Genomic DNA, 12047 nt, shown 5'->3' on the forward strand with positions numbered 1-12047 from the left:
TAATATAAAAAATATTAAAAATTGATTTTAGACAAATTTATGTATTTTAATATCATGTGAACATTCTATTATATGAACAGTATACAGGGTGTCTCGATCAGTATTGACAGAACCATGGATGGATTCGGAGATCGATAAGTACGACGCAATTAAAAAAAAATTGTTGGCCTTTTGACCTTGAAATTCAAGATCAAGGTCAATTTTGGGGCATCCTTCTTTAGTTCAATTCTTACCAGATCGAGTGTACTCAATCCCAAATCCCATCAAAACCCAAATCATCTTATGGTAGTATAATTTTTTAATCTCTACGGTTGTGCGGTCAATACTGGGACACCTTGTAAAATTATAATTTCTTATACTCGCAAATTACATCGTGTATAACAATTGAAACCAGTCTGAGTTGCCACGTTGGAACGTTTAAGCTCTAATCTCGCGAGACTTTCAATCACGTCGACGCTTTTAGTTTTTCAACCGTTCCGCGAAAAAGTTTTCCCTCATTCACACTACATGAAACATTTGGGTTACGTCGCTAATATAACCCGACCGTCCCGGCTATTTTTTGCTCGTAAATTGTATAGAGGGAAACCACTGAAACAGATATTCGGGAAGTTCCCTCGAACCGTCCATCCGGAATTGCAAAATATGTAATATGGACAGTTTACAACTCGCATTCCAGTAGAGAGATTCAAGCGAATGATAAGAGAAAACATAGTTTAGGGACGATCGCTGGTACGAAAGGGTGAAAAGTGTTACATTGATTCGGTGGCCTCGGGGCGAATTTTCCGACCGGTCGGTCGCTCGTCTTCGGTTAAAAGTACACGAACTTCCTAAGTGGCTGTCGCCACTAAAACTGCTTGTTCCTTTCAGCCGTTCCCCTTCTAAGAATTAAACGTGCCGCGTTCAATCCCCTATTTACTATCTTCTATGTCCCCTGAAACTCGAATTTACTGCAAGAGCTTAAGTATTTATAAACTTTTTATACGCTTTTAAAATATTTAAATTTTTTTTTAAATTATTTAAAAATTATAACTGCCATTGTATGGGTTACAAGGTGAACCATGCCTATTTATAAACCGGTAGTTCAAGAACTAAAATAAATAAAATAGATAAATAAAATAGTGCACATCAGACGATGTAATAATTTAACATTCACACTAGTATTATCCGTTCATTACTTATCTTCAAACAGTAAAACACTGACTTGCAGGGTATTTTTATCGTTCATACGATGCGGTTTTTTAAGCGATTCAGTAATTTCACTGTATATCTAAAGCAATGTTCACAAATTTTTGTATTTTCGCCTGTACTTATTATTAATATATATTCCTAACTTCCAATCATTTTAGTACATCTTTAATTTGAGAGTTGTTACCTGATTTCGTAAACAAGATCAATTTGAAAGGTGAATATTATCGTTAATGTAGAAAAAAATTTCTACTTTCTTATTTCATAAAATATGTAGACGTAACGTGCATAAATATTCAGAAATGTTTTACGTAATGATTAATCAATATCATTATTACTATCTCAGTTTGTGCAACATAAATTACCTTCGTGTCCATTTTTGTCTCGTCTATTATTGTCTCCGTAGATTAACAAAATATACCGCATAAAAATGCAAATTTTTTGATAAAATCGTTTACGTCATCGCTTGCTATACATAACGATACTAATTATATGTGTCGTATATCGTTCAAGAATGTCATGAATAGTATCAATAATTACTCTGTTATGTAAACAGAGTAACTGTGTGTGTGAGTAAAGGAAGAAACTAGGAATAGATAACGTGAGTGTCACTTGTGCGGATCGGAATCATCGGATGATGTGAGAGTGAGTCTCACAGAGCATGCAATGGAAAGTACCTTATACGTTTAAGAGTTATCTCATTCCCGGAATTACCACGGACCTACCGGACAAATGAGGTCTGAAAAAGCAACACTCAGCTGTTGCAGCCGTGATAAGTGTAGTTAAAGATTAGATGAGGCATGGCCAAGTACATGTGCCCCACTGTAGCTGTTCTCCCTACATCGTGCAGTAGGCCCAGGAAGCCCTCACATTATTTCAGTATGTTACATGCGTGCATCATACACACTATTAACCTTAGAGCATATACTACATGGAGGAAGCATGCCTAGTTAAAAAGTGTAGATAACGGTGAGAGAGAGAGAGATGATGGTTTGGGTACCGTTCGGACTGCGTGCCTCACTCCGGCTACCTAATGTGTTAATTCTCGTAAACACATTCGAAGTGAACGTTTCATAGTGAATGGTACACGGAAAAAAGACGATCGTCGAAAATCGTTAGTGCAGAACCTTGAACCTTTTTTATGGCAATGTGATTGTAATAATAATTATCAGAATATCTCGAAATAAACATAGTTGTTACTTGTGACAGGTATTTTATTTTATAATGCTTTCAAGCGAACAATTCTGATAACAATATCTCTCATTTGCAATTTTGATGATTCAATTACCTTTAATTCATTCATAATAGGTGAAATATAGCGGTACAAATTTCAAGGTGAAGACACGTGTGTTATCATTTCCGACACTACCCTGGTGTATTCCGCCGACGAATACGGAAGCTGAATGGTGTACCTGGTTCAACAAACGGAAAAGCGTATATGAAATTTGGTCTCAGACAATAAAACAAAATTCTTTTTATAAAACAATTGTGGAATCTTAAATAAATGTCTTCGAACTTGGATTAAGAAAAGAATTAGTGTTTTTTCTTTTTTTTTAAAAAAACGTTCAAACGAGAAAAAGGAAAATGGAACAGTTGAATAGGACTGTCATATGTAAAAGGATAAATAGTAGCAGAGTCAAAGAATAGATACCGATTGTGCAACAAGTAAAATCGAAAAGTTCGAATTTATCAACGAGTGCCGGGCATGCAGCCAGCTGCGTAATCTTCCCTTCTCAAATATACTGAACTTCGTTCATACGCGTTTAGTATTTTTATAAATAAATTGTTCCTTTCTAAGAAAAAGAAGTTCAAACGAGAAAAAGGAAAATGGAACAGTTGAGAGTAGTGTTCTATTTGCTATTGGCAATCTCCGTGCAGGCGATCGACGCCTCTAGGATCTTATGTGTGTTCCCGTACAGCGGAAGAAGCCATTATCAAATGTTCGAGGTGATCTGTCGAGGGTTGGCTGAAAGAGGACATCGAATCGATATGATCGGGCATTTCCCGACGAAGAATTCGATCGCCAATTATACGGACATTATCGATTTAAGCGAGGGTATCAAGAGCGTGATGAACAGCTTCAGTTTCGAGAGCGGGAAGCATTTGCAAAATTCAATCACTTACTACATGGCTACGAAGTTCGGCGGCGCTCTCTGCGACTTGATGGGCACTGAGAAGATGCAGAAATTCATTAAAAACCCGCCTAACGATCCGCCGTACGATCTTGTGATCACTGAGGTGAATAATAAAACTTCGTTTACACGCCGCGAGATCTCTTTCGATTATTATCCAAGAGGTAAATTACCTCTTACGCAATTCTTGAATGTGTCATTAAAGATGAGACTCAATTCTTGTACCGTTCAATCCATTGCACAATAGAAAGTCGATTTCCGGTTTTGAGTAACACTTCCCTAAGGAATAGAGAGTAAATAATAGAGAATTAACGATTGAATCGTAATTCTTCATTGCACATCACATATTATATCTAAAAAAAAAATTATTTCGTTAAGTCCAATATTAGAAAAGTTATTCAATTTCGACATGAATATTTATGGACTTCATTCTATGACTTCTGGGAAGTATTTAATTCCAGAGTTTAGTCAAATGCTTTACGATCTGAAATTATGAATAATAATGACGTTATACTCTTACGTAGAAAATATACAAATGTTCTAAGAGCCGGGGTATAGTACTAGCCCATATATTATCCCCCATTACAAATTAAATATTTACTGAACTGCAAAAATATGAAAAGGAACCAGATATTGTAACCGTTTGTTTTTAAAGGAATTCAGAATTTGATAGCACCTAGAAAGTTTCAGGTTTACATTGTGCTGATAGCATCTAAAAATTTTTCATTCTTTATCTTATGCATGACTCTGCACTTTTGGAGACTACTTATTTCCTACTTGATTTATGACATGTCTTACATATCTCATATATTCACAATTAAAAATCAATCATTCAAACGAGTTTTCCTCGTAATTAGTTCAGGTATCCGATGTTCTACTGTAACGTTCAAATAATCATATAACGAAACTACGGATTATACATACGTATTTACAAGAAAATTGAATATGCAAAAATGATAAATGTCACGTACAATGTATATGAAATTTCAGAATATCAACACGTGAATATATCAATATTTGAGTGGCATAATAATTATTCACGTAACGTCTACTTATCTTTTAAACTGATACCATAAATGTTTTTATTACATAAAGAGACGCAGTCTACATATAACAATACAATTAATGTTAGAATCACTGATTTAAATATAATATAAATATAAATTTAATCTTCAGATCCATTTATATTACATTATTTGCTTCTTTTACACTATTAATTTGTTTGTCATTTCCATTAGTATTTTGGATCACCTTGCTACATAGGATTTGGTAAACTTTTAAATGTACCAGTAGTCCTGGGAATATCCTTCATGCACTTGCCGTACGTCGACAATTTCATAGCGAATCCCTTCAGCTTCGCATTCTTCTCGAACTTCTACACCGACGAACCCGTCATCGAAACGTTTACCGATCGCTTGTGGAACTTCTTCGTCAATTATTGGGAAATGCAGAAATTTTACTACTACACATCCGATCAGACCGAGAAAATGAAAAAGTATCTTGGTTTAAGCGACATCCCCGATGTTAGAGAACTAGAGAAAACCGTCTCCCTGGCCCTAGTCAATTCGCATTACAGCTATCACGGAATTAAGCCTATCACGCCAGCCGTTGTCGAAGTTGGAGGATTGCATGTCATTGATAGAGAGGAGAAAATAAGCCCGGTAAGAATTAAATAATCATTATTAACATTTCTCTCACGGTTTAGACCAAACGAACAAATGAACATTTAAAACAGTAGAAATTGAATAATTGTATCTTTTAAAACGAATAGTAAGATAAAAGGATTTTGTTTTACAAAGGATTGTCGTTTTCCTACAACAGGAACTGAAAAATTGGCTGGACTCAGCGGACCACGGATTAGTATACTTCACGTTAGGCTCGTTGATGGCCATTGAAACCCTACCAAGGGAGGCCCTGCTAGCGTTTTACGCATCGTTCGCAAAAATCGCACCGGTTAAGGTTCTAGTGAAATGTTCGAACACTACCAAACTGCCTCCCGGTTTACCGAGCAACGTGATGACGCTACCCTGGATCCAACAGATTGCTGTATTGAGTAAGCGAAAAAACGTTCCTACGTATCCTGAAATTCTCAGTTTGCGAGCAGAAAAGTTTTTAATCTATTTTTGCATGATGCTCCTTAAAATTAAAATTTCTTGGACCGTCTCTCTTTATACGTCTCAAAGGAAATTAAATGAAATGTCATCGCTGAGGTGCCGTTGTTTAATTTACCGGATAAAACAGGGCGGAATTAAAAAATCGTCCGACGTATTTCTCGCAGGGCATAAAAATACACGGGTATTCATAACGCACGGCGGCCTTATGGGAACCCAGGAGGCACTCTACTACGGAATTCCCATGATAGGGATACCTGTGTTCTATGACCAGACAAAGAACGTGAGGATAATGATCAACAAAAACATGGCCTGGATGCTGAACCACGAAAATATCAACGAAGAGACTGTGGACGCAGCCTTGAACGCTCTTCTCAAGGATCCCAAATACAGGTGACGATTCTTAGATTCAATACATGTATAGTTTCATTCTAATATCACGTTATAAATTACAGAAAAAGAGATATTAAAAGAACTAATGATTACTTTTAGGGAATCTGCGAAAAGGAATTCTAGAATGTTTAGGGATCGGCCAATGAGCGCAAAAGAGACGGCGATGTACTGGATTGAATATGTGATCAGAAATGGACCGGATAGTCTGAGATCACCCGCTGTGGATTTACCCTGGTGGAAACGGAAGATGCTCGACGTGTTCGCCTTTTTAATAGTCTGCTTCGTTCTCGCTATTACCGTTTCAGTACTCCTTCTGGGAATTTTACTCAAGGCTTTTTCTAAATATAAACGTGACAATGAAATGGAGAAGAAAGTGAAATAAGAGACGAACAAAATTCACGTCCTTTTTCAAAATGCACTTACAAAAATGGCGAAGTTCATAAAGTCTCTCTTTCCGGAGACGTATCACGTTGTATTAAATTAAAATAAACTGGATATAGTGTCACGTATTAGATATGTAATTTATATTAATAACAATTTGATAAATGTGTAATGATAAAAATTTCGAGCCAGTGAATTTTACAGTTAAATATCTTCTATCTATCTATCTATCTATGTTCAAATTTGACGTCAGTAAAATTTGAAAATTATTCAAAGACATAACCAGAAGTTATGATACTAGAAACACACTCAATGAGTGGCTCACAAAAGTATTCGAACGCTACTACATTATTTGATATTAATATTTTGTTGGACCATCTTTAGGAGTAATGATGTGCTTCAATCGACGTTCCGTACTATAAACCAATGATTTTGTAAAAGTATACTCAATGGAATTCCATACTTCTATAATTTTGCCTGTCCCTGGAGCAGCATGGCCAGACAGACAGGCCATCTGGCAAATCGAACTTTATACTATCTAATATTAAGTAAGATTCGTTCCTAACCGTTTAAATATGTATATCAGAGTCCAATGGTAATTAACAGGTAGGAACATCTTGTTGTTGGACAATTTACATATTATCAACGTGCAATTCACTCTCAATGACAACGCCAATGACAACGGGCGTTCGTCAAACTAATACTTACGCGTTCATAGTAATATTTGCTCATGCATGTTATTTATCGTTAATATTTTACAACCAATTAAAAATTAACGCGCAAGATCTACTGTACAATTTTACTAGAACTTCTAAAAGACTTAAAAGAACGAGAAAGATGAGATGTTGCTAATGGGATAAGAATCAATCTATAAAATTATTGAGAGTTTCTAAGAACGAATTGTTAAAATATTACGCTTGAACAAAACGTTCTGAGAGTTAGACAAGGATAAATAGATATCAGATAAGTAAGAATAGAAATAACATTTTACTACACGATAAAATTATCGTCGTGAATTAACTTTTAATACATTATAATCATTCATTATAATGTTTATCGCTCTTGACATGATCAGATTAGTAGTTAACTCGTTCCGTGCTCGTCAGACAATTTAAAGTACAACTTGGAAATATATTGTGCTACGCAATGCATTCTACATAATCGTAGAAACGAATTTGCAAGTAACACGTTCTATGTACATCATCGACAGTTACGACCAATACTGCAGGTCAATGATTAACAGTTCTTCGGTGCATATAGTTCGTGGATCAGTGAGAAATTCTTTTAAACAATAAAAAAAATATGAAATGTTAAAAAATAGAGAATATGAATTAACGCGTAAATTATTTATCTGACTTAGTGAATAGATAAAAAATTAGGACTGTCATATGTAAAAGGATAAATAGTAGCAGAGTCAAAGAATAGATACCGATTGTGCAACAAGTAAAATCGAAAAGTTCGAATTTATCAACGAGTGCCGGGCATGCAGCCAGCTGCGTAATCTTCCCTTCTCAAATATACTGAACTTCGTTCATACGCGTTTAGTATTTTTATAAATAAATTGTTCCTTTCTAAGAAAAAGAAGTTCAAACGAGAAAAAGGAAAATGGAACAGTTGAGAGTAGTGTTCTATTTGCTATTGGCAATCTCCGTGCAGGCGATCGACGCCTCTAGGATCTTATGTGTGTTCCCGTACAGCGGAAGAAGCCATTATCAAATGTTTGAGGTGATCTGTCGAGGGTTGGCCGAAAGAGGACATCGAATCGATATGATCGGGCATTTCCCGACGAAGAATTCGATCGCCAATTATACGGACATTATCGATTTAAGCAAGGATGCCAAGAGCGTGGTGAATAGCCTCACTGTGGACTTCGCGAAGCATATCGGACTATGGGTCACTTACTACCAATCTACGAAATTTGGTAGTGCCCTATGCGACTTGATGGGCACTGAGGACATGCAGAAATTCATTAAAAACCCACCTAACGATCCGCCGTACGATCTTGTGATCACTGAGGTGAATAACATTTCGTTCACACGCCCCGAAATCTATTTTGATTATCGAAGATCCAACTTCTCTCTTACACAACATTCTTGTACCGATCAATACATTGCACAGTAGAAAGTCGATTTCCGGTTTTGCGTAACACTTTCCTAAGAAATAGAGAGTAAATCACTTGTGCTTGTGAGTCTCGTGATACGACGATATCGAATAATTCGTAAGGCATTTTGTTACATGATAAAAATGATTAAACAGATGTTACAGTCAGTCAAAATAGTATCGGCACACTTTTTAAAACAGAATAACTTTTTTAATATTGGAATTAAAACACCACAATTTTAATAATAATATTTTGGGATCTTAGATATAGTTTACTATGTAATGTGCAAGTGAACGTTGCGTTTTTTGATTATTTTATTACGGTCTCCAACAACAATTTAAAACATCTCGTTTGTAGATCTAAGTTATGTACGAAGTTTTATCAAAATCGGTCAATGTCGTTCTGAGCCACAAACGATTAGATATTTTAAACATCGCAGTCCTACATGACCTTCGGTCTAAAACTAATGTAAATTGAAGAATTTTAGTATAATAAATTATTATTTATTGTGTCTAACTTTTGTAAGTTATAACTTATAAACTGATATCCTAAACGTTTTATATTCTATAAAGAGATACAGTCTACATATATATAACAATACAAATTATGTTATGATTTAATTATAATATAAATATAAATTGAATATTCACATCCATTTATTTTATATTGTTTGCTTACTTTACATTATTAATTTTTTTGTCATTTTCATTAGTATTTCGGATCACCCTGCTACTTAGGTTTTGGTACGCTTTTAAATGCACCAGTAGTGGTGGGAATATCCTTCATGCACATGCCGTACGTCGACGATTTCATGGCAAATCCCTTCAGCTACGCATCCTTTTCGAACTTATACACCGACAAGCCCGTCATCGAAACGTTTACCGATCGCTTGTGGAACTTCATCGTCAATTATTGGGAAATGCAGAAATTTTACTCCTACACGTCCAATCAGAACGAGATAATGAAGAAGTATCTTGGTTTAAGCGACATCCCCGATGTTAGAGAACTAGAGAAAACCGTCTCTCTGGCCCTAGTCAATTCGCATTACAGCTATCACGGAATTAAGCCTATCACGCCAGCCGTTGTCGAAGTTGGAGGATTACATATTATTGATAGAGATCAGAAAATAAGCTCGGTAAGGATTAAATAATTATTATTATCATTTCTCTCACGTTTTAGGCGAAACGAATAAATGCTCCCCATTCTTTTATTTTTTACTTTAAGATACCATCTTTACGTTTTTTTAGCATATAATATATTGCGTAATATTACATACCAATTCGTGGATTTTTCAAAATTTGCACTCTTAAGTGATGGCTGGAACTGCTACTTTTTAACTTTTCATGATCCGATCACGTTCGTTATCAGTCACGGTGATTTTTCAGTGATTCGTGATTTTCGTGATTGCTGCTGATTCTTTGAAAATTTGCCATTTGCACGCCTCACATGAACACTTAAAACGATAGAAATTTAATAATTCTATCTTAACGAATAGTAGGATAAAAAGATTTTGTTTTATAAAGGATTGTCGTTTTCCTACAACAGGAACTGAAAAATTGGCTGGACTCAGCGGACCACGGATTAGTATACTTCACGTTAGGCTCGTTGATGGCCATTGAAAGCCTACCAAGGGAGGCCCTACTAGCGTTTTACGCATCGTTCGCAAAAATCGCACCGGTTAAGGTTCTAGTGAAATGTTCGAACACTACCAAACTGCCTCCCGGTTTACCGAGCAACGTGATGACGCTACCCTGGATCCAACAGATTGCTGTATTGAGTAAGCGAAAAAACGTTCCTACGTATCCTGAAATTCTCAGTTTGCGAGCAGAAAAGTTTTTAATCTATTTTTGCATGATGCTCCTTAAAATTAAAATTTCTTGGACCGTCTCTCTTTATACGTCTCAAAGGAAATTAAATGAAATGTCATCGCTGAGGTGCCGTTGTTTAATTTACCGGATAAAACAGGGCGGAATTAAAAAATCGTCCGACGTATTTCTCGCAGGGCATAAAAATACACGGGTATTCATAACGCACGGCGGCCTTATGGGAACCCAGGAGGCACTCTACTACGGAATTCCCATGATAGGGATACCTGTGTTCTATGACCAGACAAAGAACGTGAGGATAATGATCAACAAAAACATGGCCTGGATGCTGAACCACGAAAATATCAACGAAGAGACTGTGGACGCAGCCTTGAACGCTCTTCTCAAGGATCCCAAATACAGGTGACGATTCTAAAGATACCATCTTTACGTTTTTTTAGCATATAATATATTGCGTAATATTACATACCAATTCGTGGATTTTTCAAAATTTGCACTCTTAAGTGATGGCTGGAACTGCTACTTTTTAACTTTTCATGATCCGATCACGTTCGTTATCAGTCACGGTGATTTTTCAGTGATTCGTGATTTTCGTGATTGCTGCTGATTCTTTGAAAATTTGCCATTTGCACGCCTCACATGAACACTTAAAACGATAGAAATTTAATAATTCTATCTTAACGAATAGTAGGATAAAAAGATTTTGTTTTATAAAGGATTGTCGTTTTCCTACAACAGGAACTGAAAAATTGGCTGGACTCAGCGGACCACGGATTAGTATACTTCACGTTAGGCTCGTTGATGGCCATTGAAAGCCTACCAAGGGAGGCCCTACTAGCGTTTTACGCATCGTTCGCAAAAATCGCACCGGTTAAGGTTCTAGTGAAATGTTCGAACACTACCAAACTGCCTCCCGGTTTACCGAGCAACGTGATGACGCTACCCTGGATCCAACAGATTGCTGTATTGAGTAAGCGAAAAAACGTTCCTACGTATCCTGAAATTCTCAGTTTGCGAGCAGAAAAGTTTTTAATCTATTTTTGCATGATGCTCCTTAAAATTAAAATTTCTTGGACCGTCTCTCTTTATACGTCTCAAAGGAAATTAAATGAAATGTCATCGCTGAGGTGCCGTTGTTTAATTTACCGGATAAAACAGGGCGGAATTAAAAAATCGTCCGACGTATTTCTCGCAGGGCATAAAAATACACGGGTATTCATAACGCACGGCGGCCTTATGGGAACCCAGGAGGCACTCTACTACGGAATTCCCATGATAGGGATACCTGTGTTCTATGACCAGACAAAGAACGTGAGGATAATGATCAACAAAAACATGGCCTGGATGCTGAACCACGAAAATATCAACGAAGAGACTGTGGACGCAGCCTTGAACGCTCTTCTCAAGGATCCCAAATACAGGTGACGATTCTTAGATTCAATACATGTATAGTTTCATTCTAATATCACGTTATAAATTACAGAAAAAGAGATATTAAAAGAACTAATGATTACTTTTAGGGAATCTGCGAAAAGGAATTCTAGAATGTTTAGGGATCGGCCAATGAGCGCAAAAGAGACGGCGATGTACTGGATTGAATATGTGATCAGAAATGGACCGGATAGTCTGAGATCACCCGCAGTGGTTTTACCCTGGTGGAAACGGAAGATGCTCGACGTGTTCGCCTTTTTAATAGTCTGCTTCGTTCTCGCTATTATCGTTTCAGTACTCCTACTGGGAATTTTATTCAAGGCTTTTTGTAAATATAAACGTGACAATGAAATGGAGAAGAAAGTGAAATAAGAGACGAAGAAAATTCACGTCCTTTTTCAAAATACAGTTAAAAAAGGCGAAGTTCATAGTCTCTCTTTTAGGAGACGTATCACGTTGTATTAAATTAAAATAAACTGGATATAGT

At 36.4% G+C, this 12047-nt stretch overlaps 2 protein-coding genes and 2 long non-coding RNA genes across 5 annotated transcripts; 3 read left to right on the plus strand and 1 right to left on the minus strand.

Annotated features, from left to right (window-relative positions):
• Positions 1–1804: 1804 nt before the first annotated feature.
• Positions 1805–2747, plus strand: LOC108623564 (uncharacterized). Its single transcript, XR_001916549.2, has 2 exons — positions 1805–2394; positions 2494–2747. It is a non-coding gene; the product is annotated as an uncharacterized LOC108623564 (long non-coding RNA).
• LOC113464158 (uncharacterized) lies at positions 2509–3923 on the minus strand. The gene is made up of 4 exons (XR_003388994.1): positions 3838–3923; positions 3491–3670; positions 3310–3418; positions 2509–2597 (listed from the first exon to the last, which is right to left on the minus strand). It is a non-coding gene; the product is annotated as an uncharacterized LOC113464158 (long non-coding RNA).
• Positions 2790–6333, plus strand: LOC108623565 (UDP-glucuronosyltransferase 2A3-like). The gene is made up of 5 exons (XM_018022145.1): positions 2790–3423; positions 4556–4978; positions 5139–5370; positions 5596–5821; positions 5921–6333. The coding sequence occupies exons 1-5, from the start codon at positions 3013–3015 to the stop codon at positions 6201–6203; spliced, it is 1575 nt and encodes a 524-aa protein (XP_017877634.1). The 5' UTR covers positions 2790–3012; the 3' UTR covers positions 6204–6333.
• A 410-nt stretch (positions 6334–6743) lies between these two features.
• Positions 6744–12041, plus strand: LOC108623566 (UDP-glucuronosyltransferase 2B1-like). Of its 2 annotated transcripts, none has more exons than XM_018022146.2 (5): positions 6744–8218; positions 9016–9438; positions 9849–10080; positions 10306–10531; positions 11650–12041. In XM_018022146.2, the coding sequence occupies exons 1-5, from the start codon at positions 7808–7810 to the stop codon at positions 11930–11932; spliced, it is 1575 nt and encodes a 524-aa protein (XP_017877635.1). In that variant the 5' UTR covers positions 6744–7807; the 3' UTR covers positions 11933–12041. The 2 variants fall into 2 exon arrangements, with proteins under 2 accessions (XP_017877635.1, XP_026668196.1); XM_026812395.1 differs by lacking the exon at positions 11650–12041 and adding an exon at positions 11551–11573.
• The last annotated feature ends 6 nt before the right edge of the window (positions 12042–12047 follow it).

The sequence above is a fragment of the Ceratina calcarata genome, unplaced genomic scaffold (assembly GCF_001652005.2).
Source record: "Ceratina calcarata isolate Rehan_Ccalc_2016 unplaced genomic scaffold, ASM165200v1 scaffold275, whole genome shotgun sequence".
Classification (NCBI taxonomy): Eukaryota; Metazoa; Arthropoda; class Insecta; order Hymenoptera; family Apidae; genus Ceratina; species Ceratina calcarata.

Excerpts from the sequence above, each read along its gene's own strand:
- LOC108623565 (XM_018022145.1), top strand. The coding sequence starts at position 3,013 with ATGGAACAGTTGAGAGTAGTGTTCTATTTGCTATTGGCAATCTCCGTG. Across the intron at positions 4,979-5,138 it reads GAGAGGAGAAAATAAGCCCG|GAACTGAAAAATTGGCTGGA; the intron begins GTAAGAATTAAA and ends TTCCTACAACAG. Across the intron at positions 5,822-5,920 it reads CTCAAGGATCCCAAATACAG|GGAATCTGCGAAAAGGAATT; the intron begins GTGACGATTCTT and ends GATTACTTTTAG.
- LOC108623566 (XM_018022146.2), top strand. The coding sequence starts at position 7,808 with ATGGAACAGTTGAGAGTAGTGTTCTATTTGCTATTGGCAATCTCCGTG. Across the intron at positions 10,081-10,305 it reads CCAACAGATTGCTGTATTGA|GGCATAAAAATACACGGGTA; the intron begins GTAAGCGAAAAA and ends TATTTCTCGCAG. Across the intron at positions 10,532-11,649 it reads CTCAAGGATCCCAAATACAG|GGAATCTGCGAAAAGGAATT; the intron begins GTGACGATTCTA and ends GATTACTTTTAG.